At 43.2% G+C, this 26,983-nt stretch overlaps 1 protein-coding gene across 2 annotated transcripts in view; it reads left to right on the top strand.

Moving 5' to 3' along the window:
* The window catches only part of chst11 (carbohydrate (chondroitin 4) sulfotransferase 11), a 220,875-nt gene that overhangs the window by 59,126 nt on the left and 134,766 nt on the right, over positions 1-26,983 (top strand). For both annotated transcript variants that reach the window (XM_059977593.1, XM_059977592.1), the window contains exon 2: positions 21,633-21,718. In XM_059977593.1, the coding sequence (XP_059833576.1) occupies positions 21,633-21,718 (86 nt within the window). The remainder of the gene's footprint in view (positions 1-21,632; positions 21,719-26,983) is intronic.

Here is a 26,983-nt window from a genome sequence, read left to right as displayed (position 1 = left end):
TTCCCCCTCACCTGGTCTCACCCATCACCTGCCAGCTTGTACTCCAACCTCTCCCTCCACTGGCTTCTGTCCCTGTCCTTTTCAGTCTTGGCCTGAAACATTGACTATTTATTCTCCTCTGACCTGTTCAGTTCCTCCTGCATTTTGTGTTTTGCCCTGGGCATGTTTTGGCTCACTCCGTACCCTAAACAGAGAAATCTACAGCACATTACAGGCCCTTCGGCCCACAATGTTGTGCCGACCATGTAACCTACTCTAGAAGCTGCCTAGAATTTCCCTAGTGCATAGCTCTCTATTTTAACATATCCCATGTCAAAGTAAAATTTATTAGCAAAACATGCATATGTTACCACATACCACCATGACATATTTTCTTGTTGGCATTTTTAGGAAATTAAAGAAATCCATCAGAATTGAAAAACTATATCTAAGCAAAAATTGACGTTGCTGATGTGCAAAAGAGAAACTGCTAATTTAAAAAAAACAAATACTGAGAACTTGAGTTGTAAAGTGTAGGAAGGAGAATCGGTTCAGATTGAAGTTATCCACGCTGGTTCAAGGGCCTGCTGGTTGAAGGGTAATAACTGTTCCTGAGTGTGATGGTGTGGGACCAAAGGCTCTTGTATCTCCTGCCTGATGGTAATAGCGAGGAAGCGGGCATGGTTTGGGTGGAGGGAGTCTTTGATGATGGATTCTGCTTTCTTGTGGCAGTGCTCTTTGTAGATGTATTCAGTGGTGGGGAAAGTGTTGCCTGTTGTCGGCTCCCACTGTGGAGTGGACTTCAATGAGCTCAGATCATCTCCGGAGCATACCAAGTGGAAGTCGGCACCTCAGTGTGTTTACTCACCGGTGGCTCCTATGAAAGCAGTCTTTGACTGAGGCTTTCCATTTGCATTGTATTGTGATAAGCACCTCATTAATTTAGCCATGCTCTGGTCACATAGTGGTTATATTACTGGTAATTCAGCGGACTATGAGTCAACTTTAAACAAATAATCCCAATATGCGCGTTCTCATCTAGCCACTGCAGCCTGGGAATTATTGTATTAACTTTTCTTTGGAGCAACAGCTCCTTCCAGGCCAACTAGCAGCAACGCCCAGCACCCTCCTAGTTAACACTAGCCCAATCACACCCCAGTCACAACTTATAATAACCAATTAACTGGTACGTCTTTGGACCGTGGGAGGGAACTGGAGCACCTGAAGGAAACCCATGTGGTCACAGGTAGAACGTACAAACTCCTTCCAGGCAGCGTTGAAATTGAACTCCAAACTCCGAGCTGTATTAACGTTGTGCTGACCACAACACTACACTACACTTCTGTGGCATCCCACGGTAAAATTCAGGAACTCCAGCATCATCTGTCTGGAGTTTGTGTGTTCTCCCTGTGACCACGTGGGTTTCTTCCTGGTGTTCCGGTTTCCTCCCACATTCCAAAGTACTAGTTAGTAGATTAATTGGTCATTGTGATTAGGCTAGGGTTAAATTGCTGGGTAGCATGGCTTGTTGGTTCTGTGCTATATCTGTAAATAAATAAAAGTCCACCAGATCCATTAGTGCCACTTTCTCTCCAACAGCACCATGGGGACCCTGCACCTGTGGTTCAATATGGCAGCTCATCGCCACCTTCTCAGTAGCAATGACGAATGGGCAAAGGATGCTGGCCTTGCCAGTGTTACATAGGTTGCAGTATTAAAAAAAAACAAATGGATAAATCCTCGACTCTGAACTATTGCCCAAAATGGCAAATTGCTGTTGTCATTTCCGGCCATGTCTAAACTTGTGCATGAAGTGAAAAATCTAGCCAGAGGACTTTAAGAACTTGGTCCCCAAACCCATCACCTAATGTTGGGCCCAAAGAGTGACGTAGCACAGAAGTAGGCCATTCGGCCTATTGAGAACACATGGGCCATCAAGTACCCATAGTTCCCTTCTCAGTGCACCCTTCCCACTCTCAGCTCACAATAGAGACCCATATCAGAATCAGGTTTATTATTACTGACATATGTCATGAAATTTGTTATATTTTTGCGGCAATGGTACAGTGCAATGTGTAAAATTACTACAGTGCTTGGGTACCCTGGCTATTCACCTGTGCGTAAGACTCTTGTACAGTACATGTGACAAGTAAAGCTAGCCTCTAGTTAAAAGCTGAAAACACATATAAGGTAGATATTTACCATGACAAAAGTGCATTTTAAACAGGGCATATGTGTTAATTGGCAAAATGAAAATTAACTGTGGTGTGTTACCCTTTGGGTCTTTTGTGGTCGTGGTTCTCATTTTGTAGAATCCTGCGTTTGCAAGGAATTGGGTTCTGTCCAGAGGAAGCTCCATTACAAACATCCAGTGATGTCCTTTGTTGCGTTAGCTTGGGGGAATAGGGCAAACAGTGCCCATTGAGTGGTAAATAAATTGGACTAAAGCAAATGACATAGCAGTGATGTCCGATTTGATGATGCCCAGTATGTCTTTGGTTTATTGTTGTTATCACATGTATCGAGATAGTGAAAATCTTTTATTGAATACTGATCACGCAGATCAGATTATGCACAGTGTATTTAGATAGTACAAGGCAAAACAGTAACAGAATGCAGAATAGAGTGTAACAGTTACAGAGAAAGTGCAGACAGACAATTACCGGTAGATGCAAGGTCATAACGAGGTAGACTGTGAGGTCAAAAGTCAATTGTAACATTTAAGAGCAGTTTGGATAGGTACATGGATGGGAATGGTGAGAGTATAGCGAGCTATGATCCTGATAAAGATAGATGGGACGAGGCAAAACACCAGGGTGACACAGGCTGGATGGGCTGAAGGGCCTGTTTCTGTGTATGACTCGGTTACTCGTTGTATTGAGAAAATATTTAATAATCTTTCAGCAGTGGGATAGGAGCTGTTCTTGGGCAGACTTCTGTACCTCAGGCCCAGTGGCGGGGGGAGAAGAGAGAATGTCTGGGGTGGGTGGGATTTTTGATTCTGCTGGCTGCTTCACTGAGACAGTGAGAGGTTAGACAGAGCGCATGGAGGGGAGGCTGGTGATAGGATTTGCTGAGCTGTTCCACCACGCTGATGTTTTCTTTGTGGTCACACGTGGAGCAGTTGCTGTGATGTACCTGGATTGGTGCTTTCCGTAGTGCATCAACAAAGATGGTCAAAACTAGACTGAAGGAGACAGGTGACCGAAGGAGCTCCTTTGGTGGGAGTACTTGTGAGTGTGTGGAACTATTGCAGTGATTTCTTTCTGACCTCTGGTCAGCACAGATACAGTTCTCTGAAAATGCCTCTCATAGCCAAAACCAGCGCAGGTTGCTTTGCAATTACTCCATCTTTGCCCTTGGTAAAAACTAGACTTCAGAGAGTTCACCAGGCAAATGTTAGGAATGGAAGCCACTGCCCAAAAATATGATTATAAGTTTTGTTTGGTTATAATGCCACATCTGAGTCCAGGATATTTCCCCCTACACAGAGGAATAGTTTGCCAGGTAATTATATGGTCAGTTTATAACTTCTACACAAGGGTGTGATATATTTGGGACAGATAAAATTCAGAGTTTAATCTAGACTATGCCTTCACTCACAGTATTTGGTGTCTTCAGAAATTATCCTTAAAATTGGCATTCTGACAGATTAGTTGGTGTTTTACCAAACTTTCTCTGTAATAGGCAATCTATAAATGTTCGTTCTCAGCTTCCTGTCAATTCTGGCCCAGTGGGCAGCTCCCTTAGCTGTTTGTGTTGCTCTTGAGAGAGGTGAGCACTGACCCTGATATATTGCTGAAAGAGTGATAATTTGCAGAAAAATTGCTTGGCACAGACTAGAAGGGCTGAAGGGCCTGTTTCCGAGCTGTAGTTCTCTCTCTGTCTCCAGCTGAGATCTTTCGTCAAGAATTGGAATGGAGTCCTGATGAAGGGTCTCTAAACTACATTTGTATATATGTCCGAATCAGAATTGTTTATCATCACCAGCACGTGTCATGAAATTTGTTACCTTAGCAGCAGCAGTTCGATGCAATGCATAATATAGAAGGGAAAAAGTTAAGTAGTCTTCACAGATTCAATGTCCATTTCAGAATCGGACGGCAGAGAGGAAGAAGCTGTTCCTGAATCGCTGAGTTTCTATACCTCCTTCCTTATGATAACAGTGAGAAAAGGGCATGCCCCATGTAGTGGGGGTCCTCAATAATGGACATTGCCATTCTGACAGAACGCTTCATGAAGATGTCCTGTAGACTAAATTTACGACTCTCCGCAGCTTCTTTCAGTCCTGTGCATTAGCACCCTCCAACTCCATACCAGACGGTGATGCAGCCTGTCAGAATGCTCTCTACGGTACATCTTTAGAAGTTCTTGAGTGTATTTGTTGACATACCAAATCTAATGGAGTATAGTTGCAGTCTTGCCTTGTGTTGGTTTGTGTTTAGTGTGTGCCTGTTTACTTGTTTTACGTTAAACTTGACTGAAGCAAGGAGCGTTCTGTCGAGGTAAAGGAAGACGAAATGGCATTGTGCGTCTCGATAAAGTGACTGGGAAAATCGCCATTCATCCGGAAGCTCCTCCCCCTATCATGGGCCATTGTTTGGATTGGAGCTAAACGACAGTAAAATCTTAGAAGCCCCTTCTACCAGGTACTGAAGGGGTAAATGGAAAGCAAAGTTCAGAGCACAGAATAAGACTCTGGCAGAGACCGAAGGTAGCTGTTAGCATTTGTTTGCATAAAGTACCCCACCCCAAAGGGAGATTGCTGTCAACCCAGTCTCAGCTGGAGCATTGTTTCCCTGTGCCAAGGGGCTACGGAAACATTGAAGTAATGGTGGATGTTACGAAAGGATGGTCGTGCCAATAGAATACGTGAAACCTTCCACAAACCACAATCGTTGTAAAAATAAAACCTCATTTGACATGTCTTCTCAGGTTGTTTGGGAACAGAGCAACAAGGCACTCCTATGTGTGACTGGTGTTTGGTGTTGAGTGCTTTGTGCATTAAAATGAATCCTTTAACTTTTCATTGGGATTGTTAACGGGAGCTCGGCCTGCTACAAATGAGCTAATCCAGATGTTGGTGACAGGCCTCCTCAATAAAAGAAATCCAGTTTGCTGCTTGTTGCATGCCTGTGAGATACAGAGAGGCAGGAGAAATGCTGGAAACATTGAGCAAGTTGGGCAACATCTCTGCAGAGAGAAACAGTTAATGTTTCAGATCCAAGGCCCTTCTAAAACAGTATATAATTATTTTTATAATTGTTGAATTTTGTTTTTTTTTGCATGTCATACCTTGACCAACACACTACATTGACATACATTAGGAATTTACTGTCCGTGGCCAGTAGAGTTGATCTGAGTGTTCTCCCTATCGTTGGTGTTTAATTTCCGATATCTAGCATCTGCAGTATTTTATTTTGGGGAACATGTTCAGTAGTTCTGGGACTGTGAAGGACATTGTGGACTTTCTGAGTTTCTGCCAGCAGTAATGCTGTTCCAATGGTTTTTGGTGGGACATGCAAATGACTGTGGCCTTTTTAAGGCCAAATTTCATACAAGCAGTTGGGGAAGTCGCTGCCTGAAAGTTAGATGACCCAGAACAGGGCCAATTTCTTATTGCTCGAAGTATATACATCCTTAGCTGTATCATTTCCCAACGGGTTAGGAGAAATTGGTGTATGACTTTGCTCTTCAAGCCAAACTATGGGAAATTGCCTCAACACTTGCTGGAAGGAAGTAAGAATAAAATATAATTTCTGCAGTGAATTTTATACCCTCAGGGTATTTTGAAATCTTTACTGTAGGTGAGGTGGTATTTGAAGGGTAGTCCCTGTGGCAAGTTTGTATAAAATCACTTGAATGGGTAATAAGTGTTGGCTAACTACAGTTAGAGTACTCTGTACAGTTTTGGGCCCCATGTCAAAGAAAGGATGTGCTCCCATTGGAGAAGGTCCAGAAGAGGTTCACAAAAATTATCCTAGGACTGAAAGGGTTAACATATAAGAAGCTGTAGGCCTGCGCTAGCTGGGGTTTAGGAGAATGAGGGGGGATCTCATTGAAACCTATCGAATTTTGAAAAACCCAGAGCGTGGACATGGAAAGGATCTTTTCTATAGTTGGAGAGTCTAGGACCAGACGGCACAGCCTTAGAATAGAAGTTCTTCCCTTTAGAACAGAATTGAGGTGGAATTTCTTGAGCCAGAGAGTGGTGAATCTGTGGAATTTCTTGCCACAAACAGCTGAAGAGGCCAAGTCTTTGGGTATATTTAAAGTGTTGGTTGTTAGATTCTTGATTAGAAAGGGTGTCAAAGGTTATTGGGAGAAGGCAGGAGAATGGTGTTGAGAGGGATAATAAATCAGCCATTATAGAATTGCAGAACTGTCTCAGTGGCCTAATTCTGCTCCTATATCTTATGGTCTTAAAATAACTGAGAGAACTGTGTTCTTCTTCAATCTTTGATATCCAGAACAAATCTAAAGGATTGGTAACACATCGAAACTTGGGTGGCATTTACACTGTGGCGCAATCCATAGTGATAATTTCAGATTCTGATTACACTAACAAACTAAATGAAATCATGTGAGTAAAATGAAGCAGGTGCTTACTCAAGGTTTACTGATATTTAAACTATTCTCATTATTACTGGTAACAGTAGAAGTGCCATGGTAGCATCACAGTTAACACGACACTGTTATAGTTCATGGTGTCGGAGTCTGGAGTTCAATTCTGGCGCCATCTGTAAAGAATTTGTACATTCTCCCCATAACCGTGAGAGTTTCCTCCTGGTGGTCTGGCTTCCTCCCACAGTCCAAAGATGTACAGGCTGCTAAGTTAGTGGGTCATTGTAAATTCTCCTGTGATTAGGCTAGTGTTAAATTGCTGGGTGTTGGGCCTGTTTCACACTGGATCTCTATAGAAATAAATAAAATTCCACAAAGGACAGAATTTTTTGGATAGTATGTTTATCATTTTTATTCACTGGCTGTCACTAGTAGTCTGTTCCTTTTCTTGCCGTTAATAGAACTGAGCACTATGCACCTCTCATTCGTAAGCCCTCGCCCATCGTGTCTAGATGAGTTCACAGCAGTGAAGTGTAAAGGCATTTAATCAAGGTGATGGGACGCTGATGTTTCTTCCTGCATCAATCTTTAAATGATTTCTTTTCACACAGAACTATGTTTAGCTTTATTTTTTAAATGAACAGTTAGCAACGTGTAATAGCTAAATAAGTTTCTGGAAATCACTGTGATCCAGACTGTGCAATGCAGGAGGAGGCTCTAATCACAGCAACGCATCCTCTCTGTTGGCGTGGCATGCCCCTGGGGCCCAGCAGTGGCCAGCGTTATTCTGTACTTAAGTTATCTACTGGATTGGTCTGAGAACCAGGATGAAGTAGATGGGCTAAATGGCCTTTTGTGCTACAGTGATAAAGCTGGACTTGTATTCAGTGTAAGCGAGCAGTGTTTTCTCATTGTGCGAAGGAACATGGAAAAGCTTCATAGAGATGTTTGTCTTTTTAAAAGCAAACTCAGAAATAAAATTATCATGGTAGCCAGTACAATCAATAATTGACTGAAAATGGCATTGATTAAAATAATTGTATCACAACCATTGTAAAGATTATTAATGTGGGAAGTTGGCCTGGAAGAAGCTATTCAACTGTGACCCATTGAAATCAAAGGTGGATCTTTAAATGTTTGTGACAAAGAAGAATTCCATTTGATTCCTTTTTCTCTCTGCTAGCTCTTTATTAATCCATTAGTCCAAAGTTATTTCTATTCTCGCTGTCTCCCGAGAATCTGTTTCTAATGTTAATTACTTATTAAAGTGCAAAGGTAGGCCATTTAGCATATCTGGTCCATGTCAGCACTCACTAGAGCAAACCCATCATTCCTATTCTCCCTCTCGTTATTATATTGATGCAATCATAAAGAAGATATGTCAGTGACAATATTTCATTAGGAGTTTGAGGAGAATTTGTTTTGTTAACAAGGACTCTAGCTGTCACTAACTTGCTTTGCTTTGATACGTTGCTGCTTGTGTTGTTCTGGCGAGCATTGTGGGCATGCTGTGCTCACGCGGAATATGTGGCGACCCTTTTGGGCTGCTCTTAGCACATTTTTGGGTGTGTTCTTTGTTAATGCAAACAACACATTTCAATGTATGTTTCGATATTACATGTGATAAATACATTGAATAATCACTGTGTTACCACACCCATTGATATCGTTCTGTGTAGGGCTCTGTGACCAATGCTGTCTGTAAAGAGTTTGTACGTTCTCCCTGTGACCATTTGGGTTCCCTCCAGGTGCTCCAGTTTCCTCCCACTGTCCAAAGATGTGCCGGTTGGTAGGTTAATTGGTCATTGTAAATTGTTCCGTGATTAGGCTGGGGTTAAATTGGGGGTTGCTGGGTGGCATGGCTCAAAGGGCTGTAGGGCCCTGTTCTGTACTGTATCTCAATAAATCAATACATTTTGTGTGATTATGTACAACAGGTAATTGTGAATCAGAATCCCATTGCAATGGAGCTTCCATTAACTTCAGTGAAAATAAGATTCAGTAGATGTTACACACTGTAGAACAGTAGCAGAGGAACAGGCCCTCTGGCCCATCATGTCTTTGCTGAACACAATTCCAAATTAATTAAGTCCCCTCTGCCTGTGCATGATCCACGTCCCTTCAATTCGGGCTTCAGGAATGGTAAGTCGAGAAAACACACACCAGTTCTCAGTTGTGGAAAGTGTGAGTAGTTTCAAGTTCCTGGGTGTCAACATCTCGAAGATCTGTCCTGTGTCCAATATACTGATGCAAATGACAAAGAAGGCACATTAGCGGCTATGCTTCTTGAGGAGTTTGAGGACTCTAGCCAATTTCTACAGGTTTACCATGGAGAGCATTCTAACTGGTTGCATCACCATCTGGCATGGCGTTGTCACTGCCCAGGATTGGAAAAAGCTGCAGAAAGAAAGTTGTAAACTCAGCCAACTCCATCATGGGCACTAACCGCCCCACCATAGAATATATCTTCAAAAAGTAAATGCTCAAGAAGGCAGCATCCATCATTAGGGGCCCTCCCCGTCCAGGACATGCCCTCTTCTCATTTCTACAGTCGGGGAGGAGTACACAAACGTCTTAGGAACAGCTTCTTCCCCTCTGCTGTCAGATTTCTGAAAAGACCATGAACACTACCTCACTGTTTTTATATTTCTTAATATAATATACAGTATTGCACTGTGCTGCCACAAAACAGTAAATTCCATAACTTGGGTCAATGATAGAAACCTGATTCTGATTTCCTTTTGCACATGCCTACTGAAGCCCCTTTTAGTTCCTCTTCCTCTTACTTTTACTTGAGGTAATTTAAAGGAGTAAATTAATCTACCAGCATGTTTGTCTTTGGGATATTGAGGAAACGGAAGCACCTGGAGTGAGTCTGCATGATTTCAGAGAATTTTTAACTTCGTACAGTTACTACTATTGTTGCAGCCATCTTCAAAAGGCAGTATCCATTATTAAGGACTCTCACCATCTGTGACATGCTCTCTTCTCCTTACTGCCAGTGGGGAGGAGGTATAGGGGCCTGAAGACATGCACTCAGTGATTCAGGTATAGCTTTTCCCCCTCTCTCATCAGATTTCTGTATAGTCCATGCAATCTGTGAATATTGGCTCGTTATTCCTTTCTTCTTTCACTATTTATTTATTTTGTAATTATATAGTGAATTGTGTCTTTGCACTATACTGCCACCAAAGAGCAACAAATTTCATGTCATACGAGTCAGTGATAATTATCCTGGCTCTGAGTCTGATGGTGCCTGAAGTCAGAATCGAGCCAGAGCCTGGAGCTGTAAGACAGCATAATTAACTGCTACACACACACACAATGATGGAGGAACTCAGCAGGCCAGACAGCATCTATGGAAAAAAAAGTACAGCTGACGTTTTGGACCAAGACCCTCATCAGGACTTTTGGCCAGAAACGATGACTGTACTCTTTTCCACAGAGGCTGCCTGGCCTGCTGAGTTCCTCTAGTATTCTATGTGTGCAGCTTGGATTTCCAGCATCTGCAGATTATCTCTTGTTTATGAGTAACTGTTATGCCATCAGGTGTTAGTAAAATCTTCATTCACTTAAAAGGCTCAAAGAAAGCTGACTGACACCCTTCCATAATCAAAGAGACATAATGGTTGAAGTTGCTCCAAACTTGTGGCCTCAGTGTGACACGAGGACCCCCCCCCCCACCCATGAGGGAAAGTAGCCCATTTCCTATACCTATTTACAAAATATTATGTGTGTCCAAAGGGCTTAAAGTACATATATGTCACCATGTACAACCCTGAGATTCATTTTCTTGAGAGCAATCATGGTAAATAAAAGAAACTTGTAGAATCAATGAAAGATCTCAGCAAACAGGATGGAGAAACAGCCTATGTGCAAAAGGCAAACTGTACAAATGGAAAAGAAAGAATAAAATAAATGGGGTTCCTTAATGATGGATGCCACCTTTTTGAGACACCACCACCTGAGGGTGTCCTGGATGCTGGTGAGGCCAGAGCCCATGATGGAACTGGCTGAGTTTACAACTTTCTGCTGCTTTTAACAATCCTGCATGGCGTCCCCTCCATTCCAGAGGGTGAAACAACAATTTAGATTGCGTCTGGAGAAATTTGCAAGTGTCCTCAGTACATACCAGTTCTCCTCAATTTCCTACTGAAATATAGCTGCTGCTGTGCCTTCTTTGTGATTTTTTCATTATGTTGGGCCCAAGATAGATCCCGGATTGCCACCCAGGAACTTGAAACTGCTCACCCTTTCCACTTCTCATCCCTCTGAGGACCCTTGACTGAAGTCCACAATCAATTCCTTGGTCTTACTGACATTGAGTGCAAGGTTGTTGCTGCAACACCACTCAACCGGCTGATCTGTCTCCATCCTGTACACCTCCTCATCACCATCTGAAATTCTACCAATTATAGTTGTCATTGGCAAAGTTGTAGATGCTATATGAGCTGTGCCTAGCCACACTTGTGGGTGTAGGGAGAGTAGAGCAGTGACCTAAACATGCATCTTTGAGGTGTAGCAGTGTTGATTGTCAGTATAGAAGAGATGTTATTTCCGATCCACACAGACTGTGGTCTCCCAATGAGGAAGTCAAGGATCCTGTTGCAGAGGGAGGTACAGAGGCCCCGGTTGTGAAGCTTTTGGGTAGTACTGAGGGTATGATGGTGTTGGCAATAAGCAAATTGCAGTGAGTCCAGGTCCTTGCTTGGGCAGGGGTTTATTCTAGCCATGATAAACTCTCAGTGCTCTTCATCACAGTAGATGTGAGTGCCACTGGGCAAGTCATTGAGGCAGCTCACCCTGCTCTTGGCATTAGTGTTGATTGTCTCTCTTATGAAGCAGGTGGGATCCTACAACTGCCGCAGTGAGAGATTGAAGATGTCCTCGAATACTCCCGCCAGTTATTTGGCACCCTACTTACTGAGAATGGCTGCAACAAAATGAGTCTCAAGGCAGTATGTGGTGACGTGTATGTACTTTGAACAATGTACCTATCTGTACTGATACCATTTACTTCTATCTTTTGACTTGGTGGTTCCATGTACGTGTCTAGATGCCTCTTAAGTGTCATGAGCTGCCACCATCATTTCTACATGAAGTGCATTCCAGACCCCAGCCACCCCTCCACCCCATGTGAATGATTACCTCTCAGATCCCCTGTTAACTTTCTACCTCTCTCCTTAGACCATTGGAAATAATGTCCACTTTCCCTTTTACTTATCTCTCAAATGAATTTTTAAATGTCATGATCAGATCAGTCGTCAGGGAAAAAAGCCCAGCCCCTTCAGACTGTCCTAACTGCAATTCTCTAATGCAGGCACCTTTGTTGAATTCCCTCCTCACTCTCCCAGTGCAGTTTGTTAGTACTGTGACCATATGCAAGGCAGATGAAGTGAGGAGAAAGAATTTCCTTTCCTGACTGACAGAAGTGAAACAGATGATGGTCCAGCTGTTTCATGTTCGCTGTAAAAGGTACTAGCTTTTTATTCTGGATTTATTTACTTCTTCAAATTTAAATTCTCCCACTGCTTTGGTGAAGTGCAGACTGTATCGCGAAGCTCTGTGCAGGCTGGTAAAACCTGAGGTATGGGCATAACCGAGCACACTCATTTCTCAATTGCTAGGAACTATCAGGCTACTCTAGTGGTGTTTAGTATTGCGGCTTTCTGGAGATTTACATAAATATTGCTGAGTTGGCCTAATTGTTTAATGCTATTGTGTAGTGACTTGGGGATGGTACCAGATATGACTTTTTGTAGGATTTTCAGTTCAAAGGCATTGCTGTTCCCATTTCAGGCCATAATGCAGCCAGTCAATACACTTTCCACTACACATTGATAGAAGCTTGCTAATGTCATGCCGAATCTCCAAAGAAAGTTATGATGCTGTTGTGCTTTGATGGGTCCAGGACAGGTCCTCTGAGATAGAGACACCCAGGAATTCAAAGTTACTGACTCTCAGGTGATGATTACTGGCTCATGGACCTCTGGTTTCCATCTCCTGAAGTCTACACGATCAGCTCCTTAGTCTTACTGACATTGAGCAAGAGGTTGTTGTTATGACACCACTCATCCAAATTTTCAATTTCTCTCCTGTATGCTGATTCATTACCACCTTTGATACAGCCCACACAGTGGTGTCATTAGAAACTTGTATATGGTGTTGGAACTGTACCTAGTCACACAGTCATGGGTGTAAAGCAAGTAGAGCAGGGAATGCTCCTGTGCTGATGGAGATTGTGGGGATGTTTTTGCCCATCTGAACTGACTGGAGTCTGCAAATGAGGATCCAGTTGCACAAGGGGGTATTGAGACCCAGGTCTTGGCGTTTACTGATTAGTTTTGAGGGGATGATGGTATTAAATACTGAGCTGTAATTGGCAAAGAGCATCTTGATGTATGCACCTTTGCTGTCCAGATTTTCCAGGACTGTGAAAAGCCAATGAGATGGTATCTGCTGTGGAAACGTTGACCTGTTGCTCTGGTTGACAAATTGGAGCAGATCCAAGTCACCACTCAGACAAGAGATGATATGTTTCAACATCAGTCTCTCAAAACACTTCATCACTGTGGATGTAAGTGCCTGGGACAATGGTCGTTGAGGCAGGTTACCATGCTCTTCTTGGGCACCAGTACAATTAAAGGCTGTTTGAAGCAGGTGGGAACCACAGCCTGCTGAACTGAGAGGTTGAAGATACCCATGAACACACTCGCCAGTTGGCCAGCACAGCTCTTCGGTACTTGGCTAGATTCTCTGACTGGACCAGATGCCTTTCCTTGAATTCACTCTCTTGAAGGCAGCCTGCATGTCATCTTCAGTTGACCAAAGGATCATCAGGGAATCTGGGGGGTGCACTTTGGTTCCTCCCTGTTTTGGTGGTCAAAATGAGTATAGAAGGCATTGAGCTCATCTGAAGTGAAGATCTGCTGCCCCCCATGTTGCGTGATTTAACTTCATAGGAGATTATGGCATTCAAACCCTGTTACAGCTGTCGAGCATCCCTTATTGATTCCCACTTTTGGGCTTGGACCCGAAGAATACTGTGTGCATCAACACTGTTGGGTCTTGTCATTAACGGTATACTGTCCCTTTGCATATGACTTTCGAAAGTACAACACCTCACATTTGTCTGGATTACGGTTGACAAATGTATTTAAATATTGGTGATGCAGTTGATGTCCCTGCCTGTCCTGGGGGCGGATGATTTCACTGCATATTTTGATGCACATGTGATAAATGAATGAATCAGAATCAATCCACCTCCTTGAAGGCCTTTGCACTTCATTTATCTGCCTGCACCGCAATTTCTCTGTGATTGTAACATGATAATCTTTTTGTTAAATTAGCATACTTTTGCATGCAGTGATCTATATGGGTGGCGCACAGACAGAAGCTTTTCACTGTATCTTCAATCACAGCTCTGGAAGTTGAGGCCCGATGACCAAAGCCCTAAGTTTGAGTCTATTGGGGAAGCTAAAGGCCCTATGTCTATAGGTGCAATGGAGGCTGGAGGCCAAGAGGCAGACTGTCCTGGGGTTAGAGGGGTGTGTGTGTGTGGAAAAGGGCTTGTTTTGCTACTGTTGTTTTGCTGAATATTGTGGGCATGCAGCACAGGCAAAATGCTGGAGAAACTCAACAGGTGAGTATCTGTGGCAGTATCTATGGAGATGACTAAACAGTTGACGTTTCAGGTTGGTTCTAGAATGTGTACAATACTTGCAGGCTGCCTCCAGCATGTCCTTAGATTGTTAATGCAAATGACATATTTCACTGTATGTTTCAATGTATATGTGATAAATAATTGAATCTAAACACTACCTAATCTCATAATGCTATGGTAAAGGAGTTCAATTCAGTTTTATTGAATATATCAGAATACTATCAGATTCCTCCTCCTCTTCCACCTATCACCTCCCATCTTCTCATTTCATTCCCCCTTCTGCTCCCACTCGCCCACTTCCCTGCTCACCTGGCTTCACCGATCACCTGCCAGCTTGTATTCCTTCCCCTCCTCCAACCTTATTCTGGCTTCATCTCCCTTCCTTTCCGGTCTCTGCCCCAAAATGTCCCATAGATGCTGCCTGACCTACTGAGTTCTTCCAGCATTTTGTGTGTTTCTTTAAATGTATATGCCAGCATTTTAACAGAAAATATCTCAAAAGATTAGTTGAAGTCAAGTCAAAAATACCGCAGAAGGCCACTTAGTCTATTTGGCCATTGGAACGCCTATCCAATTACTTCTGCACTTTTTAGATCCCTGTAGATTTTTATTAGGCGATTATTTATCCAATCCAATTTCAGCTGAATTACCTTCCCCTGCCAAATCACAGTGACTCACTTTAGATAAAAATACTGCTCATCCTCTTTCTCTGTGTGTCTAAATTTGTTTTCTCTGATTGATTCAGCTGTAAATAGTTCTCTATATTTACTCTTTCGAAAGATCTCATATTTTTGAGTACCTTTGTGAAGCTTCTCTTGACCTTTACCAACAACAATCTTCAGTAGTTTTCTCAGAGCTTTTTAACTACCACCAATTCGTATTTAGAGAAAAATAGTCTGGTTTTACAAAGGCAGTTCTGGCCCTAGCAGCTTCACTGCTTTCTTTGTTGTCTCAGGCACATCACTCATCAGTGTTATATGTGGTATAGATATGCTAGCACTCAAGACCGTCCATCATCTTCCCTCTGCCATTTTTAGGAGGAGAATGTAAAGTCTGGATGAGATGTTCCGTTTACAATATTCCCCGAAAATGCTCAGTAATACTTTGTTGAAAGAACCTCTCAAAGCGTCAATCTCAATCCTCAACCACCATGGATGACTTCACTCACCACAACTCTGAACTGATTCCATAGCCTAAAGTCTTGCTTTCAAGGACTAGACAACCCATTTTTTCTGTATTTTTTTCAATTTTTATTTGCACAATTTGTCTTCATTTGCACATTGGTTGTTTGCCAGTCTTAGTACATGTACAGTTTTCCTTAAGTTCTATTGTATTTAATTATTTTGCTGTAAATGTCTAAGAAAATGAATCTTAAAGTCGCATATGTTAACACAGAACATAGCACGGTACAGGGCTTAATAACCCTGATGTTGTACCTCTTTAACCTACGCTAAGATCAATCTAACCCTTTCATTTTTTTATCGTCCATGAGTCTATCTAAGAGTCTGTTAAACGTCCCTAATGTCTTTGCCTCTATCACTGCCCCTGGCAATTTTACCCCTGGTAGTTTCGCATAAATTCTGTTATATTTCTTTAATTTACTGTAAATGCCTGCAAGAAAATGAATCTCAAAGTCCAAAGTAAAATTTATTATCAGAGTGTGGCGACCCATTTCCTGGCACATCCGAACCGACTCACAATTAGATAGCCTACGGGGGTTTGCGAGCACAGAGCTTTGGAGCCTCTGCGCCATGGGGGGCAGGTTGAGGGAGGCTTAAAAGTGAGGCTGAAGATTTCGAATAAAGTTCTTTCCTTCGACTGCAGTTACCGACTCCGTGGCGTAATTTTAGCGCTGCGTGTAGCACACCGCTACAAGAGTACATACATGTCACCACATACAATCTTGAGATTCTTGTTCTGCAGGCATAGTCAGAAAAGTAACTGTATTCTGTAAACATCAGGAACTGTTAACTGTAAACAATCTCCGCAAAAACAAATACAGACGGCCCTCTTTATCCGCGGGGGATTGGTTCTGGGACCCCCCACCCCCCCGCAAATACCAAAAAATGCGGATGCTCAAGTCCCTTATTTAACCTGTCTCAGAGTGGTGGACTTTAGGACCCAGCGCAGTTCTGAATCCGCAGTGTTTCTGTTCACAAAAGTGATCACGATTGAAAATAAAGTGGAAGTAATAAAGCGATCGGAAAGAGGTGAAATGCCGTCGGTCATTGTAAAAACGTTAGACTACAGTCGGTCAACAATCGGAACAATTTTAATGGAGCATTTGAAAGGCCCTGCCTCGATGAAAGCTACAATTATTACTAAGCAATGCAGTGGTTTAATTATTGAAATACATATATTTCTTAAGTGTTTTATATGAATAGAAAGGTAAAATATATACTATATACTAAGACGAACGTTTTACTAACTGAGGCTACATACCAGATGTACCTGTTCAGACTTAAAGATGGACTCAGGAACGGAACTCGTTCATAACCCAGGGACTGCCTGCACTTTAAAATCATCTCTATATTACTTATAATACCTAATACAATGTAAATGCTATGTAAATAGTTGTTATACTGTATTGTTTAGGGAATACTGATAAAAAAAAGTCTGTACATGCTCAAACAACGAGTGCCAGAGAGAGAACTTCCGGGTTTTCCCGATCTGCAGTTGGTTGAATCCGCGCATGCGGAACCCGTGGATAAGGAGAGCTGATTGTATAAATAAATATTGAGCATGAAATAACAAGGTAAGAGTTTTTAAATTAGTGTAGTTATCCCCTTTTGTTCAAGAGCCTGATGGTTGAGGGGTAGTAACTGTTCTTGAACCTGGCGGTGGAGTCCTGAGGCACCTGTACCTTCTACCTGATGGCAGCAGTGAGAAAAGAGCATGACCTAGGTGGTGAGGATCCTTGATGGATGCCACTTTTCTACAGCAACATTTCATGTAGAGGTGCTCAATGGTTGGGAGGGTACTGTGATGTACTGGGCCGAATCCATTACCTTTTGTAGGATTTTCTGCTCAAAGGCATGGATGTTCTCGTACCAGTCTCTAATGCAGCCATTCAGCACACTTTCTACCACATATCTTTTGATGATATTCTGAATCTCCACAGACTCCTGTGGAAGTAGAGGTGCTGTGGTTCTTCCTTCACAATAATATTTATAATGATGGATCCAGGACAAATGCACTGAGAGTGCGACACCAGGAATTTAAAGTTACTGACCCTCTCCACCTCCTGATCCTCTAATGAATACTGGCTCATGGACCTCTGGTTTCCCTTTCCTGAAGTCCACAATTAGTTCCTTGGTCTTACTGACATTGAGTAAGAAATTGTTATTACACCACTCAGCCAAATTTTCAGTCTCCCCCCTGCATGCTGATTCATGCCCACAACAAACTTATATGTTGTGGTGGAGCTGCACTTAGCCACACATAGGTGTAAAGCAAGTAGAGCAGGGGGCCAAGTACACATCCTTCTGGTGATCCTGTGCTGGTGGAGATTGTGGGCAAGATGCTTTTGCCAATCTGAACTGACTGGGGTCTAGAAGTGATGAAATCCAGGATCCAATTGCACAATAGGGTATTGAGGACCAGGTTTTGGAGTTTATTGATTAGTTTTGAGGGGATGATGATGTTAAATGCTGATCTGTAATTGATAAAGAGTGTCCTGATGTCTGCATCTTTGCTGTCCAGATGTTCCAGGGGTCTGTGGAGAGCCAGTCTCAAGGTAGTATATGGTAACATATACATACTTTGATAAATTTAACTTTTACCTTGCTCTCTACTGTCATCTACAAAGACAAGGCTGCTACGAGCACTCTCCTTCCAAGTTCTGTAGATGTTAACAAGCCACCTTGAATTGGAAATATGTTGCTCTATCTTCCTCTTCACTGACTCGGTCTCCAACTGTCCTCTGCCCAATGGCACCATGGTAAGACCTTCGTGCATATTTTATGAAAGCAGGTGTTACCATCTCTCAATCAGGTAAAACTGTTTCTCTCCCATCAAATTCCACATAATGGTACACAGTGTAAACTTGAGAAACATGTCAAAAATGCTGGAGGAACTCAGCAGGTTATGCAGCATCTATGAAGGGAAATAAACAGTTGATTTCTCTTAGGCCTGTGCGCTTAATCAGGACTGAAAAGGAAGGAGGCAGAAACCAGGAGAAGGTGGGGGGAGAGGCTGAGTACAAGTAGCAGGTGATCGGTGAGACTAGGAGAGAGGGGTAGGGGGTGATTATGTGAAACTGGGTAGAAGGCAGGGCTGAAGAAGAAGGAATCTGGTAGGAGAGGACGGTGAACTATGGAATAAAGGGAAAGGAGTGGCATCTGGAGTGAAGTGATGGGCAGGTCATGAGGGCCACAGGAGTATGTGGGAGTGGGGGGGGGGTTGAGGAACAGAGGGGAGTGATTACAGGAAGTTAGAGAAATCGATGTTTATGGCATTAGGTTGGAGACTACCGATCTGGAGGATGATGTCTTGTAGATAGTCAGCTATCTGTCCATGTGGTTCAATGCCCATAGTCTTTAGGTTATGTGTGGAACAGCACCATTGAGAGCATTCTGACAAGTTGCATCCCCATCTGGTATGGGAGCAGTCAAGTATTGGACCAGAAGTCCGTACAAAGGACTGTGAGAACAGCTGAGAGGAACATCAGGACTTCCTAACTATCCACTGGGGACATTTATCAGGAGTACTGGGCATGCAGGGCTCTTAGTATTGTGAGAGCCCTGCATTCAGCCAGCATCCTCTTTGACTGTCTACCATCAGGGCGATGAATAAAAAATAAGAACAGTTAGAATGAGGAATAATTTCTTCCCCGGGCAATTAGGCTTCTGAACTCCCTGTCGCATCGTATTTGAATTGTTACTGGTTAATCTGTTCTGTACCATACAATATTTAATATTAATGCACTTTAGTTTATTTATGATTCATCTGTAGATTTTATCCTTGCCTTCATAAGTTATTGTGTGTTATGTGTACTACTGTGCATTCGCACTGGTTCAGAGAAACATTGTCTCGTTTCTATATACATTATGTGGTTATATACATTATAGACATGTATATAGGTAAATGACAATAGACTTGACTTGATTTTAGAATGGTAGGGGACATTAAGCATTTCATTATGACAAATGGGAGCCTTTAAAATAAGCAGTTACGGGATTATAAGGATTATGATATTTTGGCAAATGCTTCAGCTTGCGTCTCAATCAATGTTTAATTATGAACAGTTACTTTCAGACAGGGATTTCTGTTGTATCTATCTCAGAATGAAGACTTTAAATAAATTGTGTCAGGGGATTTCTGGAAGCAGTTTCAACAGTAGAGTTTCAATTATTAATTTAAAAAAACAAGAGATTCTGCAGATGCTGGAAATCCAGATCAAGACAAACAAAATGCCGGTGAAACTCAGCAGGACAGGCAGCATCTATGGAAATGAATAAACAGTCATTGTTTCCTGCATGGGTCCTGATGGAAGGGTTTTGGTCCAAAACATCGACTGTTTTCTCTTTGCCATAGATGCTACCAGACCTGCTGAGTTCCTCCAGCATTTTGTTTATGTCACTTTAGATGGGCTGAAGGTTTGTTTCTATGCTGTAGTGCTCTGAGGCCCTCCGTTGGTCAGGGCTGACTGTGGATATTGTGTCCTAGTTGTCTACAAGCTGTGCAAGCCAGGACAGTACAATATGGAGAGCAAGCTGTTGCCCACGCAGCAGGTTCCCTTCTCAGCAGCTGATGGATCCTTAGGAACAGCAGAGACCGATCAGTTTGGCACCAGCAGTTTCGCAGGAGTTGCCAGTCAATGTTGAACTCAGCTTAGGACTGCCTTAGGGACTCCAGCTCCGGATTTTTCCTCTGGTTTTACTTCCAAAGCCTTCCCCACGAGGGAGTATAACCACAAGGCAATGGAGGTTTGAGATAAGAATTTTTGTTCTCCTAGATCCGTGGTTATAGATGAGCTGCCAACCACAGCTGACAAGCCCCATCTGCCTGAAGCAGCTGGTTTTAAGGCACCAGTAACCCACCTTTGTCTTTTCTCTGGTCAGTAGAAATGGTTCCACCAGGCTTAGTAGCTAAGCCACACAGGAATGCTAGGAGCTGGACTTGGTTGTCAGAAACTATTTGAGATGTATGCCATTGGGAGCCTATTCCCAGTACCTCCCCCAACTATGACAACCTAAAGCTTCATAGTGCTCTTAGACCTGAAAATACTATTCTTGTCATTTATTAACAATGAGTCAAAGTATCGTGGCTGCCTACTGAATAACAGTATCTAGAGCATGGTTCACCACCATCTTGACAAGGATTCTAAAGGATGAATGAAAGGTATAGGCTTTTCTGGCATTAGATGTTAGTGTAAAGCACCAATGCCCAATGTGTTGTCTAAATCCCATATGAAGACTCGCTCCCCTTTTTCAAACACTTGTTTTGCATTTATACCGAATCACTATTAAAAGTTAATGATCTTATTTATAATTTACACCTCAAGTCAGTAAGGCTGTAATAATGTACAAACTCGCAGTTAAATAGTGAGTAATTGTGGTCGCCCCATTACAGAAAGGCTTTGGAAGGTGTGCAGAAGAGGTTCACCAGATACTGCTTGGATTCGAGAGTATGCCCGACCTCTAGAGCTTCCTCTGGCAGCTTGTTCAATATATCCACCATCCTCTACATGGAAAAACCTGCTCCCTTTCCTCTGTCACCATAAACCCAAGCCTTCTGTCTTCAGACAGCCCGACTCCTCTGTCTGTCTTGTGCTTCAGGGAAAATAATCCCAGCCTTTCTGGCCTCCTTTTTATAACTCGAGCCCTCCAGTCCCGGTTAACATCTTTATGAAATCGGGCATAAATCCTCTCTTGACAACAAGAGATGCTGGAGGAACTCAGTGGGTTAGGAAGCATTTATGGGAGAAATGGATAATCAATGTTTTGAGTTGAGACCCTTCATCTGGACTGAAAAGTAGAAGGGAGATGGCCAGTATAAAGAGATGGAGGGAGGAGTGGTGCAAGAGTTGGCATGTGATAGGTGGATCCAGGTGAGGGGCAGGTGGGTAGTCTGTGATAGGCGAGGGAAGAGTGAGAGTGGCACCAGAAGCTGGAAGGTGATAGGTAAAAATGAGAAGGGGCTCAAGATGATAGGATCTGAAAGGACAGGAAGAAATCCTTTCCCATCTTCAAATTAATGGTGTTGAGACAGTTTGTGCCTTCTGGCGGTATCTAAGATTTGGAAAGGAGCAGCGCTGGATAGTGATCTGGAGAGTCGTCCAAGTGCTTATGCTGGTGCTCTCTTGATTGGGCCTTACAATCACCACCTTCGGACTTGGGTCGGGGGGGAGGTGGAAGTGTGTTGCGAGAGGCCAGTTACTGATAGACCTCTTGTACTAACTTTAGTCTCGTCTCTTACTCTGCAGTGATGCGCCGGACACCATTTGGGATGGACGTCTGCTGCAGGAAAGGATCAAGGAGCTCTCTGCAAGAACTCTACAATCCAACCCAGGTCTGTACTCTGTGATTCGCGTGCCAGGCACGCTCGGGTGGGACTGAACCACTGGCAAATTATGAAAGTCCCAGAAGTTGGTAAAATACCAGGGGGGGCATTAAAACTCGGAGCCCCAGACTGCCCTATTCTGGATACTGAGATTAAGCACATGATCCAGAGGTTGTGGGGAGTTTTACCATGGAAAATGTTTGGATTGTAACAAATTTACATGGATGGAGTTTAGCAATTTGAGTTAATCTCTTATTTCCTGAAATTACCACAACATGTTTTCCCTGGCTGGATTCTATGCAGTTGTTTTAATAAAGTTTGTATGTGCTTGGTTCAGAGTTAAAGCGATCTGATTTCGGCATTGCTGACCAGAATGTAGACTGTGTTACGGTGCCCAAAAAGAAACATAATCTATAGAGAATTTGCTGTCTTTTTAGTAGCTGTGTTTGAAATAATAGACCTAGCAATGTTATTTGAGATGTTTAGGTTCTGACTTAAGCAAGCATTTGGAGAGGTTTTGCCATCAGTGTGTTCTCTGTGACATGTGACTTCCCCTTCCAGTGGGTAAGAGGGAGAGTAAGAACAGTGGCTTCCAGGTTTATTTTGTAAGAATGTTTTTGTTTAACAGGCAGAGTTCAGAACTCAAGATTCTGTTCTTTATTCTGTGTCAGAAGACCGCTTAGTTTTACCTGACCTATTGGAGGTTTATAAAGTGAGGAGGCACAAGACATAGGACCAGACTTGGGCCAATGGGCCCATCGAGCCTGCCCCGCCATTCCATCATGACTGATTTATTATGCCCCTCAACCCCAGTTCCCTGCCTTCACTCTGTAACCTTTGACACCCTTACTAATCAAGAACCTATCAACCACCACTTTAAATATGTATACCCGATGACTTTTCCTCCACGGTGTTTGTGGCAACGAATTCCACAGATTCACCACCCTCTGGCTAAAGAAATTCCTCCTCATCTCTATTCTAAATAGATGTTCCTCAAGTCTGAGGCTGTGCCCTCTGATATTGGACTCCCACACCCCCCCCAAAGGAAACTTCTCCGCATCTACTCTATCTCGATGTCAATGAGATGCCTCCTCCCTCATTCTTCTAAACTTCAGCAAGTACAGGTCTAAAGCCATCAAATGCTTCTCATACTGGAATTATTCCTTTCATTTCTGGGGTTATTTTCCTGAATCTCCTCTGGATCCTCTCCAATGTCAGCACATCCTTAAGATAAGGGGTCCGAAACTGCTCAAAATTCTTCATGTGTGGCCTGAAGAATTACTTATAAAACCTCAACATTACATTCTTGCTTTTATGTTTTAGTCCTCTTGAACTGAATACCAACATTGCATTTACCTTCCTTACCCGGGACTCAACCTGCAGATTAACCTTCAGGGAATCCTGCCTGATTAGTACTTCACATTTCTATCCTGCAAATCCCACCTTTGCACTTTTGTTTTCTGAGTTTTCTCCCATGAACAGGGTAGACGGTCAGAATCTTTTTCACAGGGCAGAAGGTGAAATACTAAAGGGCATAAATTTAAGTTGAAAGGGGGAGATTTTAAAGGAGATAGAACAACAGGCTCTTCAGCCCACAGTGTTGCGTCAAACCAATTAATTAGTAAACAAATGGTCAACTAAGCTAATTTCTTCTGCGTGCACAGTCCATATCACATTCATGTGTCTATCTAAATGCCTCTTGTCCCTAATTTATCTGCCTCTACCACCACCCCAGGCAGTGCATTCCACATACCCACCACTTACCCCTAACGTCTCCTTTGAACTTACCCCCTCTCACCTTAAATGCATGCCCTCTGCTATTAGGCATTTCAACCCTGTGAAAGAGATACTGTCTGTCTACTCTATCAATACCTCTCATAATGTTATGAAACTCTGTTCGATCACCCCTCAGCCGCTCCAGAGAAAACAGCCCAAGTTTGTCCAACCTTTCATTGTAGCACATGCCCTCTTGATGTGTGGAGTAAGTTTTCACACAGGGAGTGCTAGGTGCCTGGAACAGGCTGCCGGGCGTAGTGGTGGAAGCAGACAAAATACTGCTGTTTTAAGAGGCTTGGCATGGTAGTGTAGTAGTTAGCACAACACTTTACAGTACCGGTGACCCAGGTTCAATTCCCACTGCTGCCTCTAAGGAGTTTGTGCATTCTCCCTGTGACTGTGTGGGTTTCCTCTGAGTGTTCCAGTTTCCTCCCACCATCCAAAGCTTTTGACAAGGTGCCACACATGAGGCTGCTTACCAAGTTAAGAGCCCTTGGTGGTACAGGAAAGTTACTAACGTGCTTAGAGCATTGACTGATTGGTAGGAGGCAGTGAGTGGAAATAAAAGGATCCCCGTCTGGTTGGTGTTCTACAGGGGCCGGTGTTGGGACCGCTTCTTATGCTGTATATCAATTATTTAGATGATGGAATAGATGGCTTTGCTGCCAGGTTTGCAAATGATACGAAGATTGGTGGAAGGGCAGATCGTATTGAGGAAACAGATAGGCTGCAGAAGGACTTGGACAGATTAGGTGAATGGGCAGGAAAGTGGCAAATGAAATACAATGTTGGAAAATGCATGGTTATGCACTTTGGTAGAAGAAATAAAATGTGCAGACTATCTTCTAAATGGTGACAAAAATCTGAGGTGCAAAGGGACTTGGGAGTCCTTGTGCAGAACACCCTAATGGTTAATATGTAGGTAGAGTCGGTGGTGGGGAAGGAAAATGCAATCTGAGCATTCATTTCAAGAGGTCTAGAATACAAGAGCAGGGACATGATACTGAGACTTTATAAGGCTCTGGCGAAGCCTCACCTTGAGTATTGTGAACAGATCTGGTCTCCTCAACTAAGAAAAGATATGCTGACATTGGAGAGGGTTTAGAGGCATTTCACAAGAATGATTCCAGGAATGACAGGCTTATCAAGGAAAGTTTGATGGTTCTGGGTCTGTACTCACAGGAATTTAGAGGGATTGTGGGGGGGGGGGGGGTATCTCATTGAAACTTTTTGATGTTGAAAGGCCAAGACAGAGTACATGTGGAAAGTATGTTTCCCATGGTGGAGGAGTCTAGGACAAGAGACACAGCCTCAGGATAGAGGGGCATCCATTTAAAACAGATGCGGAGAAATTTCTTTAGCCAGAGGGTGGTGAATTTGTGGAATTTCTTACCACAGGCAGCTGTGGAGGTGAGGTTGTTGGGTTTATTTAAGGCAGAGATTGATAGATTCTTGATTGGACATGGCATCAAACATTACAGGGAGAAGGCCAGTGAAATGGGGTTGAGGATGGGAAGAAAGGATCAGCCATGATTGAATGGCAGAGCAGAGTTGATGGACCAAATGGCCTAATGCTGCTCCTTATGGTCTTGTGTACTGGCTGGCCAGTTAATTGATCATTCTAAATTGTCCCGCAGTTAGGCTAGGATTAAACTGGGGGATTGCTGGATGGTGCAGCTCGAAGGGCCAACGGGTCTTATTCCACACTATATCTCAAAGCGTTTTACAAAATAAATTTAGATAGAAATATGAATTTGGAGCAATGTGCCTTATATACATAGAGGAGAGATTTATGATATTTTGGCATTGAGCTCAGCAAAGGCATCGCAGGCCAAACGGCCTGTTTCTGTGTTCTGTATTGTGGGTTCAAGTCGCACTCCAAACAGGTTTCAGCTGCAGACTTCTGGTCCAAGGGAAATGTTCATTTGGCACTGACTTCATGGCGTAGTATTAGAGTGTACTCCAGATGAGGGGTCCTGATCAGAAATGTTGCAAACTGTGCCAGTGCTGCAGTCCAACTAGTAAAGGGAGATGACCACAAACTTTGGTGGTTTCTTACAGAATTTATTATTTCCTGAAAAATTACTATCACGTCCGCTGGTATTGTGTCAAGCCGGGCAGGAAGTTGATGTAGGTTCCTGTTAGTGTACTTACAGGGCTGAATTGCAAGCTGCCATCACCAGAGTGGGTACAGTGTTTTGCTTTACACAGAAAGACAGATCTGCTGTGTTCCATTCATCAGTGTTGCTGGAGCAGATTCTCGGGTCATTTACACCCTTCTCTTTGTGGGGCCCACGAATTGCCTGCTGCATTCTTTCCACTATCATGGTGACTGCACTTCACGCTGTAGTAACCTGAGTTGGGCTGCTCTGAAAGAGACTCTTACTTTCACATTGTTGTGTGATGGAGACATAGAGTACCACAGCACAGAAACAGGACCTTCAGCCTATTTAGTCTGTTTTCTTCCTAAAACCATCACCCCTACTGGGGCTCTGTCCTGGGCCAGTCTTTCAAGTTGTCCCCAGGCGTAGCCCATCTTGGAAGGTCCTTCCTCTCCCAGGGATGAGGTCTTTGGAGCTTCTGTTGGCATTTCTGTAGCTCTAGGGTTTTTACATGATGGGGTTGCTAGCCCCATGCCCAACCCTGCCCCTTTCACAGCCAGGTTTGGAACTGTCTGTGGTGGAGTTATCTGAACTGTTTTTCTGACTAGTCCCATGGACCTGCCCCTGGAATCCTTCCCACCCAGGAGTTTTTATTTAATTATTAAATGATATAGCACAGAGTAGGTCTTTTGGCCTTTCTCTTCGAGCCCTGCTGGCCCTTTGGCCCTTTGAGCCATTCTGGCCCTTTGGCCCATCCCATCCAGGTTTTTTATTTATTAATTAAATGATCTAACACAGAGTAGGCCCTTCTGTCCCTTTGAGCTGTGCCAGCCAGTAACCCCCAACAAGCCCTATTAACCCTAACCAAATCGCAGGACAATTTATAATGACCAATGATAATTTACAACACCCAGTACGTCTTTGGACTGTGGGAAGACATCAGAGCATCTGGAGAAAACCTTGAGAGTTCCACAGGGAGGACATACGAATACTGCCTACAGAGGATGAAGGAATTGAACTCTGGCATGGCCGGAGTTGTAATAGTGTCATGCTAACTGCTGTGCTACTGAGGCTCCTGTACTTACTGTATGTACTTATCCAAACTTCTCTTCAATGTTGCAGTCAAACCCACATCCACCACTTTCACTGGCAGCTTGTCCTGTACCCTCACCACTCTCCAAATGCAGAAGTTCACTCTGCCCTTCCCCATAAATAGTTCTATTTTCACCTGTGCCTTCTAGTCTCACCCAACCTCAGTCGTCAGCCTATTTGCCTATTTTCATTTACCCTATCTACACCCCTCATAATTTCCTATATGTACCTCTATCAAATCTGCCCCCTTTCTCTGATGCTTGGCTGTAGGGCATTAAGGTGAAAGGCATGTTCAGAGGAGATG

The sequence above is a fragment of the Hypanus sabinus genome, chromosome 8 (assembly GCF_030144855.1).
Source record: "Hypanus sabinus isolate sHypSab1 chromosome 8, sHypSab1.hap1, whole genome shotgun sequence".
NCBI classification, from domain to species: Eukaryota; Metazoa; Chordata; class Chondrichthyes; order Myliobatiformes; family Dasyatidae; genus Hypanus; species Hypanus sabinus.
This window is presented reverse-complemented; position numbering and strand designations above follow the sequence as displayed.